This window comes from Adiantum capillus-veneris, chromosome 18, assembly GCF_014529385.1.
Source record: "Adiantum capillus-veneris isolate H3 chromosome 18, ASM1452938v2, whole genome shotgun sequence".
In the NCBI taxonomy this organism is placed as follows: Eukaryota; Viridiplantae; Streptophyta; class Polypodiopsida; order Polypodiales; family Pteridaceae; genus Adiantum; species Adiantum capillus-veneris.
In genome coordinates, this window is record NC_140948.1 from 76,059,635 (window position 1) to 76,081,565 (window position 21,931).

The window sequence follows — 21,931 nt, forward strand, 5'->3', positions numbered from 1 at the left end:
GCTCAATCAACTATAGATAAAGGAGCTCTATGGATGAAGCCCTTGTGCATTGAAAGCACCCCCTGCCAACAGCTAAAGCATAAAAGGCCAAGAGTCGATGGCAAAAAAGATCAACCAAGACGTGTTGAATTTCATGTAAAAACAGTTTTATGCTTATTGAATAGACCAAAAGTATAGTCGTTGACTTCTACATTCGCTCTTTAAAATATGATCATTACATGGCTACACTCGATCTTGAAAATGCGAGAAAAAACACAATGATTACAACCACCACGGATCCATTAGTTTATTTGTTTTTATAGTTTAGAGGAAAACACCTAGAAAGAAGTAGAGCACCTACACGAGCATTTCCACATTCTAGGAGAGATTTCTAAATTTTCTAAATTCTTTTTTGTTTCCCCATACGCCTCTATGCCACAAAGGCTGCAACTTGATAAGAGAGCATTTTCTAGAATCCTAGGTGAGGTTCATATAGAATGTCAATGTCGGAAGACCCTCCTCGACAAGTTGCACATATGCTATAGGTGATTTTTCCCCTGTGAATGCATATCAATTCACATCCCAAAGGTTAGAGCCAACATTTCTTGGTGAACTTTGTGGAGTGTGCACCACCAATAAAATGTTCAAGCAAAAATTTATCCGCTTTGCCAAGTTCCCAAGTAGGTAATCATCAAGAGATCTAAGTAATGTCAAATCTTTATTTTTCTCATGCTCTCGTGATAGACAATAGTTGAGATACTATCCATTTTAAGTATGCCCTAATTTAGCATCTATTGCCAATCATTGACAATGCATCCTTTAGCTTGACTCGAAAACAAATGAATCAATAAAATTGGGAATAAGAAGGCAATACTCAGAAAAAAGCGTTGTAACCGGTGATTAAAGGAACACCATTCAATTCCTTCTATTAATTGCCTTTTAACCAAAAAAATTTGACCAAGGGAGTATTGAACCCCTTCTAAAATGTGTAATAGGACCCATACTTCCATTGTAGCATCAAATCTCATCTTAAGACTTTTTCAAGTGCAATTAATCATACAAATGTCATGTTATGGAGAACATTCACAAGGAATTTAGATAGTGTTGCCAAATGCGGTTCACAGTTGTGACGACCTTCCACACACTAAGCAATAGCAGAGGTGTTTGGTTTTCGGGCCCTTTGTTAGCCAAGCAAGAATAGATAACCCCTTTGCATATGCGCCAATATAAATTTTGTGTATGGACACTTTTTGCCAACTCGAGAGGAAAATTATGAAGATCCTACCAAGGAAAATCCTAGAAATATTCCCAAAAATACCTTTCGTGAAAAAGATGATTCAGTGGATTTGAGATAAGGCCCAACATTAGCCAGACTCCAAACATAGTTAGTATCTCTTGTTTCCCTAGAGATTAACCTCTCTTTTGCACACCATTACAAGGCAAATATTTGACCATATTACTTGCATATCGTGAAAGTTTGCATGCTGAAAAGCTGACTTGTGTGTGTGTGTGTGTGAGAGAGAGAGAGAGAGAGAGAGAGAGAGAGAGAGAGAGAGAGAGAGAGAGAGCTTTATTAATGTCTTCTGGAGGCTGAAGTTAGCCTATGAGACCCTAAGTTACAACCATTATGTGTGTGATACCAATGTCTTGAACAAAGCTGAATAAAAGATACCTAAAATCTGGGAAAATGAAATATATGCAATGGGTGTAATAGGGGCATGCAAGAGAGAGAGAGAGAGCCTCGGGACTCGGTTTTTTGCAAAAACACATTTTTCTAAAAGCATAAAAGAATTGAGAAATTGAAATTTTACATGCGTTTTACAAAACTTCATATAGTTTTTTGGAGAATTATGACCGCAATTCATAAAAACAGAATCCAGTCGACAATTTACAGGTTTGGTTCACACTGACAAATTACAGATTTGTGTGAATTGCATTTAGTATGGTTTCACCGAACTTTGGGCACAAAATACCACGGCAGAATTGCATATAAGTTATTATTTTAAATGAACACTCTGCAGGACTCAATACCAAGCAACTGGAAGAGAAAAGATCCTTCATATTCTAAAGAGAGAAGTAAAGACAGAAGCATAACACTTTGAAAGAAAAATATGTTGCAAAAATCCATCATCACACTGACAATGTATTCTTCAATTATCAACCCAAACCTTATTTACTGCAGTCCAAGCCATAGCCAAGAAGCCAGAGACAATACCAAAGATATTTATGATGGTACACCAAGTTCTTGGATCACATATCAATCAGCAGATGATGCGTGGTCTCCTGCATCAACTGCACTCTCCATTAAGAGTTATATTACTCCACACATTCACTTCGTCAAGCCAACGAGCTACGACAATAGTACCCTCATGACCAATCCGGTCGGCAACTCAAGGAAACATACCTGCCTTGAAAATAACAGGCGTTACTTCACAATAATGGGAAAAAGTATGCTGTGGGAGAAACGGTGAAACCTTCAAAGGAATTAAATGCTTTTTTATGACAGCATTCCATTCAATGTTCTGGGAGATGTTGCTTTCTTTGGTGGCCACCATGATTTTCTGTGTATATCATTAGAACACAGCATCCGTTCGCCAAGCCCAATCACAAATCTCCTTCAACCCTTCTCCAAGAAAAGAATAATTGACCTCTCGTGGCAGATAATACTGTACAAGTCTTGCACATGCCTATAAGGCAAGACATACCGTCCGTAAAAGTACATTTTGTGCATCAGCTCAACCAGGTGAGAAAAACTAAAAAAGTCACCCCCTCAAAAAAAATTCGAAGGGCGTGGCATGTCATTACAGACTGTAATGAGGTGCAAAGAATAGAGAACTAGGTAAAATTAATCATCTATTTCCCCCTCTTCATTCAGGTTGGGGGATGAAAAAATCTCTTGTTCTGAAGGCTGAAGTGTCTCTTGCTCATCCTCCTCATCGTCTTCTTTCATGAAGAGGCCCAACCTCTCAAGTGGATTGCTGCATTGGAAAGGAAGAATGGCCGACCCATCCTGTGAGTGAGATGGACTAAAATCACATAGTAGGGGAGGACCCACAACTGGTGCACTCCCCAGCAGCTCAAGATCTTTCAGAAAGTCATTATGTTCATCAATTTCTACAGTCTTCTCCATCTGCAACCATAAATATAATATTTTTAATCCTAAGGTCGAATGTACTGTGTGTGAGTGTGCATGTGTGCGTGTGTGTGTGTGTTTATATATATATACACACATATACACACACACACACACAGATATATATATATATATATATACATATGAGAGAGAAAAGAAGAAGAAGAAAATTGTTTTAATGTCATAGGAAACTATCCCAAGAGACTTTAAAGATCTATCCGACGAGGAGAGTTGAACTCAAGACAAGAGGGAAATGGCATAACCAATCTACCACACTTGGGTGATAGAAAGGTTATACCATTTTCCTCTTTTTATTAGCGCGCACACACACACCCAAAAAGAAGCTTTAATGTTGTAGGAAACTATCCAGAGAGAGAGAGAGAGAGAGAGAGAGAGAGAGAGAGAGAGAGAGAGAGAGAGAGAGAGGTGTGTCATGAATTAAGGGTCTGGCCAGGATGGCCGAGAGGCCCTGTAATCGGGGTGTGCCGCCAAGGGACTGTCCGAGGTTGGGTGCAAAGGGTTATTTCTTAGCTTGCCCACCCTCTTGAAAATAACCTCTGAGCACTTGGCCTCGGCCACGGTCCCTTGACGGCACCCCCCCCTCAGAGGTCCTCTCGGCCATCCAGGCAAGACCCTTAGATTCGTGACCTTTGCCGTCTAACAAAGTGATAGATAGATAGATTTTATAATCGTCCTCCAAGGTCAAACATGACGTATGCGCCATGGGAAATTCTCATTTTTAGGATTTTAGGTTGTCCACAACCTTCTCATACTCGTGCTTTCAACAAATTAGTAAACCAAAGGAAACTGAAATAACCTGTTGAATGACTAGACGAGCCGCATGGCGCTGGGCTTCCCTTTCATGCCTTGCTTTCTCAATGGCGATCGTCTCCACTTTCTTTCGAGCACTTTCTACTGCTTGGGCTTCGGCCTGTAACCTGGCCTTTTCTGTTTCATCAAATATATACTTTCTTGTCAGTAGAAAGTTGAAAGTTGTACAGAAATGCATCTGAATCATGCATCACCTTCTTGTTGTAATCTCTCATGCTCTTCCCTTTCCCTTTTCAACTTCTCCGGATCAGTGGCATTATTCTACAAATCAGATACATCAGATGCAAAGAATCTTATCAAAGATTTAAAACTTAATCAAAGGATGTTAAGACTCGAAAGAAAACTACACCCCGGAGGAGAATTAAAGTTGATGGAAACAAAATTGATCTTGCACACACTGAAGACTACATGAAGTAGTACCCGCCTCACGAGAATTAAACGAGAGACATGATGGAAAATAATAATGAATATGGAAATAAATAAGAAATAGGAAATAAATAAATAACAGCCTGTCTTTCTCTCACTCTGACCGCAAAGTAGGAGGAGTGAATCTATCTCGGATAGATCGCTTCTACGCCAGTGACCACTTCTGTGACATGGGGGGATCTGTTTGCATCCTGGCAAGGACTACTTTTTCTGACCATGCGCCAATGCTCGGTCAACAAGAGTACCGCGGGTGTGAATATGAATTGAGCTTTGCAATGGTGGCTGCTCCTCTATCTATCCAGTGTCTAGTGTGAAGAAATCGGTAATCTGTCTCTCAGATTGTCTCTCTCCAGATCTCCTCAATAAAATATCTCTGTGTCTATGTAACTCAAGCAGAGACAATCCAAGACATCTCTGGTCCTGATAGCTCATGACTCTAGAGAAGGGTAGATAGTGGGGAGATTCAGGAGGCCGAGGATGAGGGGATGCTCCCATCGCAGGAGGAGGTTGCAACAAAGGATCAGATCTATCTTGGTGAGACATGGGAGATGCCCTATGCAGACTGGTTTCCATGGGACATCGACACGATCATGCACTGACCAATGTGAGCCATCTTTGGATTCACACATATCCACCATTTTGTATCTATTCTCTGAGATACATACCCATCTTTTGTATATGTACCCCTCAGGCTCTTGGTACCCACCTTTTACAGCTCTCTAGTGTTTCTGTTTATTAAGTTTCTTTCTTTTTATCCAGATTTTGTATCAGATTGACAATGATGTCACTCTTTGGTCTCGTAGGTCATTTTGGCCTTAAGAAGACAGCTTGATCTTGAGACTGGTAGATTTAGAGGGATACCAGCAGCTAGCAAGATATGCCGTCTATACCATACAGAAGAGACGGAGATGCATTATATATGTCCAATCACTCAGTATACCTATGCTAGTGATCTCTCCTCCCGAGAGAAATGAAATGAAATGTTATATTAACGTCTTCAAAAGGCCAGAATGACCTATGAGACCAAACTGATACAAAAGTGGTGAATCTGTTACAATGTCTGGGTAAAGTACTAAGTGTGAAAAGTGAAAAGTGTGAAAGTGTGAAGGTAAATGTGAAAAACTAAATACAAAGTATTGAATAAACTTCTTAGGAGCATTCTGGGTGTCTGGCTAGAATGCTTCTAATCCTTTGTTGTAGTCTCCTCCGATGAAGTGTGCTTCTGCATCTTGGTCGTGGTCGTCTCGATTTCCTAAGCTCAATCGCTCTGTCAATTAGAGTGCCTTTGGTATGAATGTGGGTACTCCTTTGTGTTGGCTGCTGGCCTCTTGCTTCCCCTTCCACTCCTGCTTCTCTCGATCCGAAGAAATCTGTGATCTGCCTCTGAGGCTGTAGTGCTCTTTGTCTTCTCATTAGATTATCCCTGTGCCAATGTAGTTCCAGTAGATACAAGCCTAAGCATCTTTGATCTTGGTATTGCATGATTCTATCTAGAGGTCCAAAGCCGTCTTTAAAGAGGCAATGAAAACGCCCACGTATCTCATAGTATACTGTGCAATGGCATATATAGTGTAATTCTGTCTCCGGCTCCATTCTGCATAACTTGCAAATTCTGTTCTCAGGTGAGATTCCCCTAAATCTGCCAAATTCAATTTCCAATTGGTGTGAGGATGTACGAATCTGACCAATAGCACATCTCAAACCATGAGACAGGTGGGTATCCATGTAACTCGGGCGAATCACATGTAGTGCCACCATTTTGTTAGCAATACTTTTTGGCTAGGGGCCTTTAAAAGGACCCATGAGGGTCATCTGTGGCAGATCAATGCATGGTTGCACAATTGTAGAGTGACTCACCGGCACTTTTGTACTCTGTGATTACTAATATAAGAATAATTACCAAAAGATGCGCCAAACTTTGGGGCCACGGCATTTGGGAGTGGAACTCCACCATTTCGTGTTGCAACTATATTGAGTCTTGAAGTTGGAATTGTTAAGAATTTATAGTTCTGTTGTGTGTTGTTGTGAGATTACCGTCTTGTCAGTGCCAAGCCAGTTACAATGTATCAAAGCTTCAGTCAATTCTCCTTCTACAGACAATATGACCTGACTTTTGCGACACACGCCATGGATTCTGATAGAGAGTGATCAAGAACACAGGCGTGCCCCGCCTACAATTTTGCAAAAAAATGATTCTAATGGCATCAGAGATTCAAACAACAACAAATTGATGATAAGGAATTAAATGAACCCACTCGAGAAAACTCCCATCGAGGGTCTACAATTTGTAGATCTTTGCCGGCAATTTGCAAGTCACCACCTATGTAAAACGGTCAATGAAGTACGCTACGGATCCAAATTATGTGAAGTTTCTAAAGAGCCAACCAATTCTTGAGTTCTATTAGAGGTGGCAGATGTCACCAGGAGGTGTATTTTTCCTGTTGCCTTTCGTAAATAAGTACTAGATATTTTTATTTATTTTTATTTTTACTTGTTTTCCCCGGAACCTTTGAAAAGGTGCAAGTGGACATTGCATGGCCAGTGTGAAACGGCTGCGGCCGAATAAGTTTCTCACATCGGGAGTCTGGGTCGGTCAGTCTGGGACTGGTCGGGCCAGTTAGCACTGAATTCTGATGAGTATGGAAGCCTGTGCCCGCCAAACGAAATCTGGGCCACTCGGAAAGTCACTTACAACTTCATAAGTGAGTGGGAACTAGAGAATTAACTAAAAGGGGCAAATTGGACACTTGGCAGGAGGAGGTCAGGGCAATCTGCAGGACACCTCAGTTGGAGGAGGCGCCCAAGAGAGAGAGGGGGCTGATTTTTCACACAGAAGTGACCTACAGTGTGTGTGTGAGTAGTGGGTGCAGGTCTACAGCTTTAATGGAAAGCTTGCCTTCTCCTCTGTCTCATGTAGCGCGATGATTTGCTCTCGTGCATCTCTCTCTCACCTTTGGCACATATGGTAATGCCCCACTAGTTGGGCTACTCAGATGAACATGTACAGTTCTGGGGGTTTATGCGCGTTTGCCAAGGCAAAAGCCTTCTGAACAGGAACCGAATTAGCTAATTGCTAATCCCCCACAGGTACGCACAGTTCCATCGCGAAAGATTGCAAGTTTGGAGAGTTTTCTCGCGTGAAAACTCGTCCAATTCACAGAGGAACTGTCCCATTGCGTGCGGGAGCCCTTGGGACACGCGTAGGCGTGTTCGCTCCGCTAAAAACGATCCGAAACAGCGAATTACAGCCTGCTGTGTTTTTCTGCAGGTTTAGGGTTTCGCACCTAAACTGCAAGGGAACCCCGGGGGAGCCTCGTGAGAGCCTTGGGATGCGTGTACAGGCTTTTGGGCACCCGGCAGTGAAAAACAGGAAATTACAGCCCGCTGAATTTCTGTGACAGCTCACCAGAAAGCTTCCAAATAGCGAGGGAATCCGTTCTAGACAGGTGCTTTTGACCTACAGGGGTTTTTGCACCGTTATGTTGCCAAAATCAGGTCGAAAACCTGCATTTTCAGCCCTCGCCAGGTTTGGACAGCTTTGTGAAAGCTTGTGCGAAGTGGTCGGATCGTTTACTTTAATTTGAATAAAGAAATACCGAAAGGGGCGCCATTCTTTGGGGCCCACAGGATGTCGGTCTCGTGTGCGCAGTGGCATTCTAGTCGTTGGACTCAACTGTGTTCTCTTTCCTTCTCAGTGCTCTGTGTAAAGTTAACAGGTAAATTGAAATAGTACCGTCCTCTACGTTGTACAGGCCGGTTATATGGTTCCATCGACGGGATAGTCACTTTTTTTTTTCAAAAAGTGCAGCGTGGATTGTTGTGGGTGAAAGCAACACAGAGCTTGTCGTTATCGCAGAGAAGAGAGACCAAGTGCCTGAAGAGGGATCTTCCTCACATGGCACGGAGAAAGTTCCTTCAACTCCTCAAGAAGAGGACAGGTTGTTTAGAACTCAACTGCGTTGCTGCATGGACATGTTTCAGCAGTTGGCTAACAACCCAAGGATGTAGGAGTTTTTACAGGCTTCGACACAGGGTTTTCAGCCTCCTACACAGGGCATGATTGAGCCGTTGCAGGAAAAGGAGATTTCCAATGCGCAGAGGACTCATGATGCTCAAGGGAAAGCCCATGTGGTTGAGCAACTAGCGGTGTCCAATGATCCAAAGCAACTTGCTTTAGCTGGACAAGAACCGTTTGTGAATGGTCAAGGGAGTAATGAACACGCTATGCGTGAGACCCTTCCATTACCTAATACTTATCCTGTTTATTTTGGAGGTGGTTCAATGTTTCAAGCTATGGCTGGACCTTCCACAGGTTATATGCCAGGGAATGTGTTCGGGACAATGCAAACAGGCATGGGTAACCCTATGTACGCGAACATGGGTGTCCAACTAGGTTTTCAGGGTGCCTACGGCGAGTTTCGAGTGCCTGAAACACAATTTGGTATGGCTGGTTTTTCGCAGCCATACGTACAAAATGCAGATATGACAGGTAAAACAGTTGATGTGAGTGCTGGAATGAACAATCATGGAGCATCACTGTTACAAGCACCTGTTTATGATAATGTGGCTCCTTTGAGTCAGCTTAAGGATTACAAGGAAGGTGGGCAGGGAGTGAAGTTTGAAACTTTCAAAGGAACTGAGGATCAATTGAAGGCTTTGACCTTCATACAACAGTTCAATGCAGCTTATGCTGGAGGAAACTTCACGGAATCTTCAAAGATACACAAGGATGCCACTTTCTTGAAAGGGAATGCGCTTCAATGGTGGACCGCATTGTTGAACCAGGGTCAAGCCCCAACAACGTGGGTCCAATTCAAACAGCTTTTTGCGCCTGCATGGTTGACAAACACTTTTGAAGTGGATGTGATGACAGAATGGCACGAGTTGAATACTAAACAGTGTGCGAATCTGGAAGAGTACAATAAACAGTTTTGGGCCGCACTGTTGCTAGTCACCTCTTACAGGTTTGTGCCATTGTCAGAACAGATTGAGAAGTACTGTTGCGGATTGCCCAAGAAAATCAGGGACTATTGCACAAAGACTACTGTCATGAATATGTTTCAGTTGATAGAGAATGCAAGAGTGGCCAGCAATCTGTCGAAGGGAGATTCTGATGGATTTAATAGCCATAAGAAAGGGTCCCAGGGCAAACAGTTTTCAGCCAAGGGCAATGTTGCAGCAAAGCCTTCTGAGCCTCCCACAAAGAAGCCCTCCACTGAAGAAGGTGATACGTCCAAGAAGCAGTCTAAGTCTTCTTCGGGACGAGGACAAGGACAAAAGAGACATTTTTCTGGCAAAACTTTTGAAGAACGGAAAGCTATTAGGGAGGCCAAGAAATGCTACATTTGTGAACAGGAAGGACATTTTGCGAATGAATGCCCACAGAAGAAGTCACATGATAAGGATGACAAGTCAGACCATAAAGGGAAGAAGCCAAATCCAAGTGCAAGACTTGTTCCAGATTTGGTTGGAGACCAGCCAAACACAGATGCCACGGAGCTGTGCAGAGCTTGGGGCAAAGTTAGAGACCAGACAGTGCTGGTTTTCTTTAATCCAGGAGCCCGTGCAAATTTCATATCACCAGAATTGGTATCAAAGTTGGGCATTCGTGCAAAGGAGATGGGTATGACAGGGGAAGCAGGTTTGGCATGCCCAGGTCATTCAAAGCCTGTTACTCCCATTTTGGGAAAGCTTTGTCTGCACATTCAGAGCTATGTGGATGCGAAAGAATTTCATATTATGCCACTTGAGGGCTGTGATGTGTTACTGGGTATCCCATGGTGTTACAGGTTGCATGCTATGGTGGATACTTACAACAAAAAGATTACCCTTGTACATAGAGGAAAGACTCATGTCCTTGATGTAAAGCTTAAAGGCGAGTCTGTTCCAGTTGTTTTTGCTTCTGCTATTTCATCTGTAATAAAGAATCATCTTTCTGCGTACTTGATCTTTGCAAAAGAAGTACCTCAAGTTGTATCTAATTTGTCTACCTTAGATAAAGACAAGTCAACTTTTTTGAGTGGTTTCAGTGATTGTTTTTCGGACTCTTTGCCAGGGGAGTTACCTCCTGAGAGACCTGAGGATCATACCATAGGTCTTGTGCCAGGTTCTAGTCCACCGAATAGACCACCATACAGGGTTAGTGCAGCCCAGCAAAAAGAGATTATGAGTCAGGTCAACGAGCTTTTAGAGAAGGGGCTGATTCAGCCCAGTTCATCCCCTTTTTGTTCGCCTGTACTCTTAGTGCAGAAGAAGGATGGTTCATGGCGCATGTGCATTGACTATCGCGACCATCAAGAACAGGTTCCCCATACCGAGGATAGATGACATTCTTGATCGGCTTGAGGGAGCGTCATTGTTTACAAGAATAGACCTAAAGAGTGGGTACCATCAGATACGCATTAGGCCAAGATGTCCATAAGACTGGTTTTAGGACAACATTTGGTCTCTATGAGTTTCTTGTTATGCCATTTGGTCTCACAAATGCTCCTGCCACGTTTAATAGAATGATGGACAGAATTTTTAGACCACATAGAAACTTCGTGGGTACCTTCTTTGATGACATGATTGTCTATTCGAAGTCTAAAGAGGAGCATAGGGATCACTTGACTGTAGTTTTCAATGAGTTACGTAAGAACAGGCTACTCATTAATGCGAAGAAGAGTGAATTCTTTTTGCAAGAAATTCACTTCCTTGGGCACATTGTTTCAAAGGATGGGGTACTCATGGATCCCGTTGAAGTGGAAGCAATTAAGTCATGGCCAGACTTGAAGTCCGTACATGACATTCGAAGCTTTCTAGGCTTATGTTCCTACTACAAGAGGTTCATCCGAAATTTTGCTGAGATTGCTTCTCCACTCCATGCACTACAAGTAAAAGGAGTTACTTTCAAGTGGACAGCCAAGGAAATTTTAGCATTCAAACACTTGAAAGAGAAGCTGACTTCAGATCTGGTAATCATTTTGCCAGATCTTTCAAAACCTTTTGTGGTTCAGTGTGATGCATGTGGCCATAGTCTTGGTGCAGTTCTAATGCAGAATGGCCGAGTAGTCGCATATGAGAGCAGAATTCTTTTGAAGACTGAAAGAAACTTGCAAGTCTATGAGAAAGAATTGCTGGCAGTAATTCATGCTCTCACTAGTTGGAAACACTATCTGCTAGGGGCTGATTTTGTTGTCCAAACGGATCATCAAACCTTACGATATTTTCTCACACAAACGAAGTTGTCTGAGAAGCACATGCGATGGGCAAACATCTTGTCAATGTTCCATTTTCAGATTGTGCATGTGCAAGGGAAAAAGAATGTGGTGGCTGATGCGTTGTCACGAAAGCCCCAAATTTCAGCAGTGTCAATTCCGTATCATTGTGAACTAGACGAAATGAAGACACAATATGCTTAAGATTCAGATTTTGCAAGGATCTATGACCAGCTTGTTGATGGGCAACATCATGAGCACTATATGCTTAAGAATGACTTTCTCATGATGCATGGAAAGTTATGCGTTACTAAACAGTTACGACCAAAGATTTTGATGGAAAGTCACGCTCCACCTTATGCTGGGCATCGTGGAATTGATGCGACAGTGAAAGGGGTTGAGGCATTCTTCTATTGGCCAGCTTTGCGTCAAGATGTTGACACATTTGTAAGATCATGCTTAGTTTGCCAAAAAGTCAAATTTGACAGGCAAAAGCAACCGGGATTGTTGCAGCCATTGCCGATCCCTGATAGGCCATGGGAAAGCATAGCAATGGACTTTATCTTTGATCTTCCAAGAACGCAAACAGGCAATGATGGGATTTGGACTATCATTTGTAGGTTCAGTAAGCAGGCCCATTTCATTCCTGTGAGGAAGAAGATAAAGCCAGAACACATGGTCAAGATATTTATGAGCAATATCCTTAAATATCACGGGATGCCTCAGTCAATTGTCAGTGACAGGGATCCACATATGACGAGTCTTTTTTGGAAGGCATTGTTTGAGAACATGGGCACTACGCTAAAGTTCTCTTCTTCGTTTCATCCGCAAACTGATGGACAGTCAGAAGAGGCAAATTCTATTGTTCTGGACCTGCTCAAATGTTATGTGTCAGAGCACAAGGCAACTTGGGAACACCATCTTCCATTGGTTGAATATGCTTACAATAACACTGTGCATACGTCAACAGGTAAGGCACCATTTGAGATAGTGGAAGGAGGGAAGAAAGTCCCGCCCATTTTGCAGACTAAGGAAAAGATTTTTGAGGTAGACAAGTATGTGCAAGATATGGATGAAACATACAGGAAGATAAAGATTGCTCTTGAGAAGACTCAGGCTAAGCAAAAGAAAGCTGTTGATCGTCACCGTCGTGAACTTGTATTTTCACTTGGTGATTGGGTGCTTTTGCGCTTTGAAAAGGCCAGGTTAAGGAAAAGGAAAGGCAAGGAACGCTTGTTTCCTAAGCTCAGTATGCGATATTATGGTCCTTTTCAAATTTCAGAAAAGATCAGCGATATAGCTTATAGATTAAAGCTACCCGAAGGCTGGAAAATACATAATGCTTTTCATGTCAGCCTTCTAAGACCCTTTGTTGGTGATGTGCCAGAGAATATGCTTGATGAGGAACAACCCGAGGTGGAAGAATTGGATGAAATCCTTGTTCCTGAACAGATATTGGCACATAAAGAAAGAAAGGTTAGAGGAAAGGTTGCAAGACGCTATTTGGTGAAGTTCAAGAACTATCCATCGTTGGATGCCAAATGGATGGAAGAGTCTGAATTGGTTGATTCACCTCAGCTATTGCAATTATATCTTGAAGCCTTTCAGATGGAACCCACAGTGACTTGATGTAGCCTTTTCTGGAGCAAGGCAAGAGCATGGTTCATGATGCTCAAGAGAGTGGTTAAGCAATTGTATCTACTCTTTCCATACAGAATTTAGCTAGAGAAGTTTGTGCTTGAGAGTACACTAGAAGACTTCTATGCTTGATATATGTGTCGTAGCCAGTTTGGTGGGATTGTTTAATCGTCCAACACTACATTTCCGGAAGCATGTATATCTTGGATCCCCATCATAGAATATATGTGATATCAGGAGATACCGCATGTATTATTGGCATGCAAGCGAGGTCGCTTGTAGTATTTCAAGGGTGGGGTGTGTCACCAAGAGGTGTATTTTTCCTGTTGCCTTTCGTAAATAAGTACTAGATATTTTTATTTATTTTTATTTTTACTTGTTTTCCCCGGAACCCTTAAAAAGGTGCAAGTGGACATTGCATAGCCAGTGTGAAACGGCTGCGGCCGAATAAGTTTCTCACATCGGGAGTCTGGGTCGGTCAATCTGGGACTGGTCGGGCCAGTTAGCACTGAATTCTGATGAGTATGGAAGCCTGTGCCCGCCAAACGAAATCTGGGCCACTCGAAAAGTCACTTACAACTTTATAAGTGAGTGGGAACTAGAGAATTAACTAAAAGGGGCAAACTGGACACTTGGCAGGAGGAGGTCAGTCTGCAGGACACCTCAGCTGGAGGAGGCGCCCAAGAGAGAGAGGGGGCTGATTTTTCACACAGAAGTGACCTACAGTGTGTGTGAGTAGTGGGTGTAGGTCTACAGCTTTAATGGAAAGCTTGCCTTCTCCTCTGTCTCATGTAGCGCGATGATTTGCTCTCGTGCATCTTTCTCTCCCCTTTGGCACATATGGTAATGCCCCACTAGTTGGGCTACTCAGATGAACATGTACAGTTCTGGGGGTTTATGCGCGTTTGCCAAGGCAAAAGCCTTCTGAACAGGAACCGGATTAGCTAATTGCTAATCCCCCACAGGTACGCACAGTTCCATTGCGAAAGATTGCAAGTTTGGAGAGTTTTCTCGCGTGAAAACTCGTCCAATTCACAGGGGAACTTTCCCATTGCGTGCGGGAGCCCTTGGGACACGCGTAGGCGTGTTCGCTCCGCTAAAAACGATCCGAAACAGCGAATTACAGCCTGCTGTGTTTTTCTGCAGGTTTAGGGTTTCGCACCTAAACTGCAAGGGAACCCCGGGGGAGCCTCGTGAGAGCCTTGGGATGCGTGTACAGGCTTTTGGGCACCCGGCAGTGAAAAACAGGAAATTACAGCCCGCTGAATTTCTGTGACAGCTCACCAGAAAGCTTCCAGATAGCGAGGGAATCCGTTCTAGACAGGTGCTTTCGACCTACAGGGGTTTTTGCGCCGTTATGTTGCCAAAATCAGGTCGAAAACCTGCGTTTTCAGCCCTCGTCAGGTTTGGACAGCTTTGTGAAAGCTTGTGCGAAGTGGTCGGATCGTCTACTTTAATTTGAATAAAGAAATACCGAAAGGGGCGCCAGTCTTTGGGGCCCACAGGGTGTCGATCTCGTGTGCGCAGTGGCATTCTAGTCGCTGGACGCAACTGTGTTCTCTTTCCTTCTCAGTGCTCTGTGTAAAGTTAACAGGTAAATTGAAATAGTAACGCCCTCTACGTTGTACAGGCCGGTTATAGCAGAAGTCACCAAAGTCGCCCTAGTTTCAGCGTCAAAGGGGTCGGTTGCATCAAGAGCTTCGGTGATGCCTTGTGGGTGGTGAGGTTGATCTTCTTATGCTACAGGAGCATCATTTTGTTAGAGCTGCATTAGACGGTGTGGTCAGATTTTGCGTGGTCGCTATGAGACATTTTGGTCAACTGCATTTAGACCTTGAGGTATCCAGGGAGGGGTATGTATGACTATTGCGGGCAACGAACTCATGGCAGTAGGCCATTGTAGGCAAAGGTATTACTGTGCCAGGCAGAGCTCAGTGGATTACTATGCAGGTTCAGGGTTGCCTCCTGGGTTTCCTAAAAATCTATGCGCCCAATGTGACACGTGCTCGAGCAGAGTTTTGGCCTCACGTTGTTGAGTCTTTGCCACATGCAAAGCAGTGGTGTGTTGGGGGGGACTTCAACTTGTTGGAGGACCCCTCTGACAGGATTGGAGGTGGCCTTGATACTGTGCACGGGCCTGAGTTGGAAGCTTGGTAGAGGTTATGTATGACTTTGAGGGTCTCTGATGTTTGGCAGCACTCAGGCTTTGTGAGGCCCGCAAACAGCCTGTCTTTCTCTCACTCTGACCGCAAAGTAGGAGGAGTGAATCTATCTCAGATAGATCGCTTCTACGCCAGTGACCACTTCTGTGACATGGGGGGGTCTGTTTGCATCCTGACAAGGACTACTTTTTCCGACCATGCGCCAGTGATTCTGATTGTGGCAGACAGACAGAGAAAGGGGGGGGGGATGATTCGCATCCCTGAGAGGATCTTGCTAGATCCCGAGCTTCGCGAGCGAGTGGAGGCACTTTGGAAAGAGAGCTTGGATACGCAGGACACCGTTGCTGGTAGAGTGGCCTCTGGATTGGTTGAGCTTAGTCGCTTTTTCCTCCAGGAGTCTGCAACTCGCTTGGCTGCAAGCCGAGAGGAGGAGAAGCGTCTTTGACGGGGCATTGTTTCCTTGCAGAGAATGCATGAGCAGCATTCAGACAGTCCTTGGTTGGAGGAGCAAATGCAGCAAGCTAGACAAGAGTTGGCTAGCATGTACGTTTTGCACACTCGCAAGATGCCTGACAGCATGAGAGGGCTTGATTTACCTAATTCCCAAGGAGGGAGGCTCCTTGGATGAGATTCGATAGGGACGACCCATTACCATCCTCAACTCATCCTACAAAATTCTAGCAAAGGCTCTGAGCTTGAGGATCCAGCCACTACTAGAGAGCATTATTCATGGGACCCAAACAGGTTTTGTCAAGAAGCGTAGTATCCTGACAACATCTTCACTTTTTGGGAGGTGTCTGACCTCGCGCGTCTCCGAGGAGAGGATCTAATGATACTCCTTCTCGATTTTGAGAAGGCCTACGACAGAGTTGATTGGGACTTCCTAGAGGACACTATGTAGGATGGGTTTCTCAGATGCTTGGATCCGGGGTGTGTCAGCTCTCTTTTGGCGGGCGCACGGTCAGATGCTCTTGGCAGGGGGAAGAGGGGGACGCTTCTTGCTCCCGCGTTCAGTCAGACAGGGTTACCCTCTAGCCCCCTTCCTCTTTTTGTTCTATGTTGAGGCGATCAGCAGATTTTTGACTTCTTAGCAAGTTGGCTTGCATGGTTTTGAGCTCCCTATTCGGGCAGATGAGCTTAATGATGTTGAGTTTGCCGAAGATTCAACCCTTGTACTTGGAGGGCCAGGAGGCCAATTTGCACAAGTGTGAGCAAGCTCTTGAGGTGTTATGTTGTGCATCAAGAGCACTGATCAACTTGAGGAAGACAATTGCTTTCTGGGTTGGTAGTGCTCCTACGCCGTAGTATCCTTAACATCTTCACGTTTTGGGAGGCGTTGACCTCACGCATCTCCGAGGAGAGGATCTAGTGATACTCCTTCTCGATTTTGAGAAGGCCTACGACAGAGTTGATTGGGACTTCCTAGAGGACACTATGCAGGATGGGTTTCTCAGATGCTTGGATCCGGGGTGTGTCAGCTCTCTCTTGGCGGGCGCACAATCAGATGCTCTTGGCAGGGGGAAGAGGGGGACGCTTCTTGCTCACGCGTTCAGTCAGACAGGGTTGCCCTCTAGCCCCCTTCCTCTTTTTGTTCTATGTTGAGGCAATGAGCAGATTTTTGACTTCTTAGCAAGTTGGTTTGCATGGTTTTGATCTCCCTATTCTAGCAGATGAGCTTATTGATGTTGAGTTTGCCGAAGATTCAACCCTTGTACTTGGAGGGCTAGGAGGCCAAGTGTGAGCAAGCTCTTGAGGTGTTATGTTGTGCATCAAGAGCACTGATCAACTGGAGGAAGGCAGTTGCTTTCTGGGTTGGTAGTGCTCCTACGCCCAATTGGTCACGAGGTGAGGGTTTTAGAGGGACTACAATTCGTTACTTGCGTTGTCAGGTTGGCCTGGACTTCTCTCCTGAGCAGCAGACTGCTCCCCTATTGGCTACTATGTTGTACATCACGTCTTGCTTGATCTTCTCAAGCTCTTGTATCAGCCAGCTAGAGAGCCTAATCAAGAACTTTCTTTGGTCAAGGGGGGACACCCAGTTCGCCAAAGTAGCCTGACAGGTCATCACCTTACCGTGTTCTCAGGGGGGGTTGGGAATCATAGACCCAGCACAACAGAGCAGAGCCCTTCTTGGGAAGTTTGTTGTCAAAGGATTGCTTCCAGGGGAGGAGCCCTGGAAGGAGTCGTTGCTTCAACGGCTTCGAGCTCGAGTCCCTCATGCAGGAGGCCCTTGGAGCCCTTCCATCATGTGGATCTTAACAGAGATGCGTAGAGTTGGTCTGAGCATGAGGTTGGAGGATCGGTTTGCTACGAGCCTGCTTCGATCTTGGGAGCAGCTGCAGAGTGGCCTGGAGCAACACCAACCCACTTGCACGGAGGAGCGCTTGTGACAACCCCTTGTTTGGAACCCCATGGTTAGCACTCAGAGAGGCCACTTGGTTGGTAGTAGGCCTCATGTTTCTTGGGGTCCCATTGGGAGAGGACCCAACCCGCACTCTCGACGATTGGCTTCAGTTTTCAGGTTTGCCGGAGGAGGCACAGAGCATCCAACTACGAGGCAGGAGAGGGGTGCAGAGCATGTGTGAGGACATTACGGAGGCTTTACCAGCTAAGTGGCTCACCCCTCTAGAGTCAGCAGCTCCCAAATGGATGGGGGCTGTCACGAGGACGTGGCAGTTATTAACCATGTCACAGAGATGTGGCAACTGCTAACCTTGGTTGTTGGTTTCTTTCCAATGGGGTTTATTTTATTTGTTTTGAGACCCTCTTTTTGAAGTAGCAAACGGTCGGACATTGTATGGCCAATGTGAACGGTAGATTCACCCGCAGACGGGAAGTGGTCGGCACTGGAATTCGTATGGTAAGAGGATGTCTAGGCTCAGAGCAAGATCATATAGGTCCCCCCCTCGCACTTAGCAAGTTGGTGGATACTAGGAAGTGAACTCAATTAAGGCGTAAAGTCAAGGTGGGACTACCAACAAAAAGTATCCGACAGTTGGGCCACATTGCACTTTTGGATGCGGTCCAAATGAGGATAGATGGTCAGAAGACCAGTGGGAGCCCAATGGAAGCATCTCCTAAAATTTAGGGAACTGCTATTTTGGGCCGTGAAATGTGTTCGCGTCATTACCTCCGGTATGACTAGGGGAACATTTTATAACTCTACCGTGAAGTCAACTGGGCAACCGGTCAGGATATTTTTAAGCGGCGAACCCGAAACGGGAAAATGCTTGAAAATGCGCCAAGTGTCACATTTTCGTGAACTTTCCTCTTGCAGAAAAATGGGCGCTGATTTTTATGCTGGGAGAGGTCTCATTTCAGCTTTTGTCACAGGTTAAGAGCTATGGAGTGCTTCCTTTCTCTCTCATGTATAGTGTGGTGCTAGGAGTGATGCCCTGCACACTACACACTGCTCTCTCTCTCCCCTACGTGCAGTTATGTGATGCCCCACAAGAGGGCTACTCATTTGACTGATGTACAGTTGTGTGGGTTCATGCTTTTGTGCTGAGGCAAGAGCCTCCTTGAGCAGGAACAGGGGTAGCTAGCTGCTGTTCCAAAGCAGGCACTGGTGAGGGTCATAACCTCACCGTACAGGTGCAAAATCAGCGCTGTGTATGCGCTGTAAATTCACTGTTTTTCAGCCGTACGGACGCCAGGACCATTGGGAATCGTGCCCCACTGGCAAAGGACAATTAGGGGACTGTTTGGGGCTGAAAATAGGGCAAAACCAGTAAATACAGCGTGCTGAATTTAGTGTTTTTGGACAGGAATCAGAGGGTATACGACAGTGCAAGCGAGTTCCAACAGGGGAATTGGTTTCGCGCAAGTTTTGGGGCTGTTATGCTGCCGAAATTTGGCCAAATCAAATGGTATCTAGGTGGATACACGTGAAGGATTCCCTAGACCTTACCTTGTAATTTACCCTCCTAAAGAATAAAGAAATACCGAAAGGGACGCCAATTTTGGGGCCTACAGGTTGTCGGCGTGTGCTCGGAGCATTCTAGCTTCCGAGCCGTGTGTGTGTTTAAGTGTTAACTCCCGTCGCAGGTTCTCTTTGCAAAGTCCTCTGTGTGTGTGTATAAAGTAAAGAATTTCGGGTGAAAGCCAACGCCTACCGCCCTACGGGCCGGTTTCATGGTTCCATTGCCGGGACATCAATCACTTTTTCCACAAAGAGTGAGCCTGGATTGTTCAGGGTAAAGACACACAGTGCAAGAACGCGGGGATTACACTATGGCCGACAAGGGTAAGGGAATTATGGAAGAGGGTTCCTCTTCAAAGGACAGACAGGAGTTTCCTATGGTTTTTGAGATTGGCGAGAGCTCACGGCCACGTCAGTCTGCACCTCTTGTCAACGTGAATGTCCCTCCAGTAGTACAGGGCTTTATGACAGGGCAACTTGAGGATGATGCGTTTAAGACTCAGTTAGTTGCCGCGGTGAATGTCTTTTCGCAGGTGGTGCAGAATCCGAGGTTTATGGAATTCTTGCAAGCGCCACTAGTGCAACAGCAAAATAGGCAACCTACGCCGCGTACAGAGCTTGTTGAAGCTCAAGCCCAGGTACTTCATGAGGCGCAGGAGGAAAGGGAACACTCGCATGTTGCGGAGTCGGGGGCTCCAAAGCAGGTTCCTCCCGTGCTTGAACAGGTGGCTAGAACGCCTATTCCACAGGTTATGCCAGTTCAGCCCGCCACCTTTCAGAGCCAGCATGCTGTCTTGAATGGGCAGGGAGCTGGATACCAGGCTATGCACTCAGTTTTTCCACCACCCACGGTACATCCTGGGTATTTCGGGGGTGGATCAGTGTTCCAAAGTATGGCTGGTTATGCGTCTGGAAGTCAGCCGTACATGCCAGGAACAGTGTTCGGGGGTATGCAAGGCATCATGCCAAACCCCATGTATGGTACTATCGACATGCAGCAAGGTTTCCACGGCAACCAGGGCCAGTTTGGGGTGCCACAGGGTCATTTTGGCATGGCTGGTTTTTCTGGACAGCAGCCAGATATCGCACCTCTGACGCAAAATGTGAATGGCCAACACGTGCCGATCATGCCTAGTACAGTGCCCATGTTGCAAACCATCCCGTATGACAACTTGGGGGCACTAGAGAAGCCCAAGGCTTACAAAGAGGGTGGTGCAGCAGTAAAGTTCAGTACCTTCAGTGGTTTCGAGGATAAGACCAAGGCACTCACTTTCCTCCAGCAGTTTGATGCAGCTTATGCGGGAGGGAATTTTACAGAGGCCTCGAAGGTTAGGAAAGCTACCACTTTCTTAAAGGACAATGCGCTTACATGGTGGACGACATTGTTAATGCAAGGACACGCACCCGCCACTTGGGTTTACTTCAAGCAAATGTTTGCATCTGCTTGGCTATCAAATGAATTTGAAGCCGATGTCCTGACAGATTGGCACCAGCTTACGGCAGCTTCGTGCAAGAGCTTGCTGGAGTACAATAGGAGGTTTTGTAAAGCATTACTCTCAGTGACCTCCTACAGATTTGTGCCATTGACAGAGCAGATAGAGAAGTATTGTTGTGGGCTGCCTAAAGGGCTTCGCGATTACTGTACAAAGAACAGAGTGGCTACCCTTACTCAGCTTATGGAAGTTGCGAACATTGGTCTTGCCCTGTTGAAAGGAGAGGACAGTGGATTTCCGAGCAGTGATAAAGGAGGGCAGCAAAAGAAAAATTCAGCGAAGAAGTCCTTTCTGAAAATGGCTCCCGATGCGTCACAGGGGTCAGAACAGGCCACCAAAGACAAGGATTCAGCTGGGACTTCTGGAGCGCAGGCAAAGGAACAGAAAAGGAAGCCTTTTGTGCGCAAGTCGCTCGAGGAAAAGAAGGTCCTAATGGCTGAGAACAAATGCTTTATATGCGAGCAGCCTGGTCATATTTCTATCAATTGTCCACAAAGGAAAAGGCCAGCTGACTCAGAGGATAAAGAAGACCAGAAAGGCAAGAAGCCTAAACCCACGACAGGTTTAGTGCCAGACATGGTGGGTGACAGGCCCAGCACAGATGCCAGTGAGTTATGCAGGGCATGGGGTAAAGTTAGGGATCAGACGGCACTCATCTTCTTTGATCCAGGTGCCAAAGCCAACTTTATCTCACCAGAGTTAGCTATGAAGCTGGGCATCAGAGCTGAAGAGATGGGGTACACCGCAGAGGCAGGGTTGGCATGTCCTGGCCACTCAGAGTGTGTTACTCCCATCATTGGAAAACTGCGTCTGCATATTCAGTCGTATGTGGACACTGAAGAGTTTTACATCATGCCGCTGGAAGGTTGTGACGCCTTGTTGGGGATCCCGTGGATGTTCCGAGTGCATGGAGTCTTGGATGCCTACAACAAAAAGATCACTGTACAGCATAGGGACAAAACTCACATCTTGGATGTAAAGCTTAAAGGAGAGTCAGTCCCTATTGTATCTGCTTCTGCTATCACTTCTGTAATAAAGAATCATCTTTCTATGTATCTGATTTTTGCACGTGATGTCTCAGATAATGATCAGTCAAATTTATCTGTGTTAGATAAAGAAAGGTCAGCATTTTTGCAAAAGTTTAGTGACTG

At 45.3% G+C, this 21,931-nt stretch overlaps 1 protein-coding gene across 2 annotated transcripts in view; it reads right to left on the bottom strand.

Annotated features, from left to right (window-relative positions):
* Positions 1 to 2,093: 2,093 nt before the first annotated feature.
* LOC147435910 (transcription factor GTE9-like) overlaps positions 2,094 to 21,931 on the bottom strand; it is a 92,447-nt gene continuing 72,609 nt past the window's right edge. For both annotated transcript variants that reach the window (XM_086488819.1, XM_086488818.1), the window contains exons 10-12: positions 4,138 to 4,204; positions 3,930 to 4,060; positions 2,094 to 3,109 (exon numbers count right to left, since the gene is read on the bottom strand). In XM_086488819.1, coding sequence (XP_086344945.1) covers positions 2,825 to 3,109; positions 3,930 to 4,060; positions 4,138 to 4,204 — 483 coding nt within the window. In that variant the 3' untranslated portion in view covers positions 2,094 to 2,824. The remainder of the gene's footprint in view (positions 3,110 to 3,929; positions 4,061 to 4,137; positions 4,205 to 21,931) is intronic.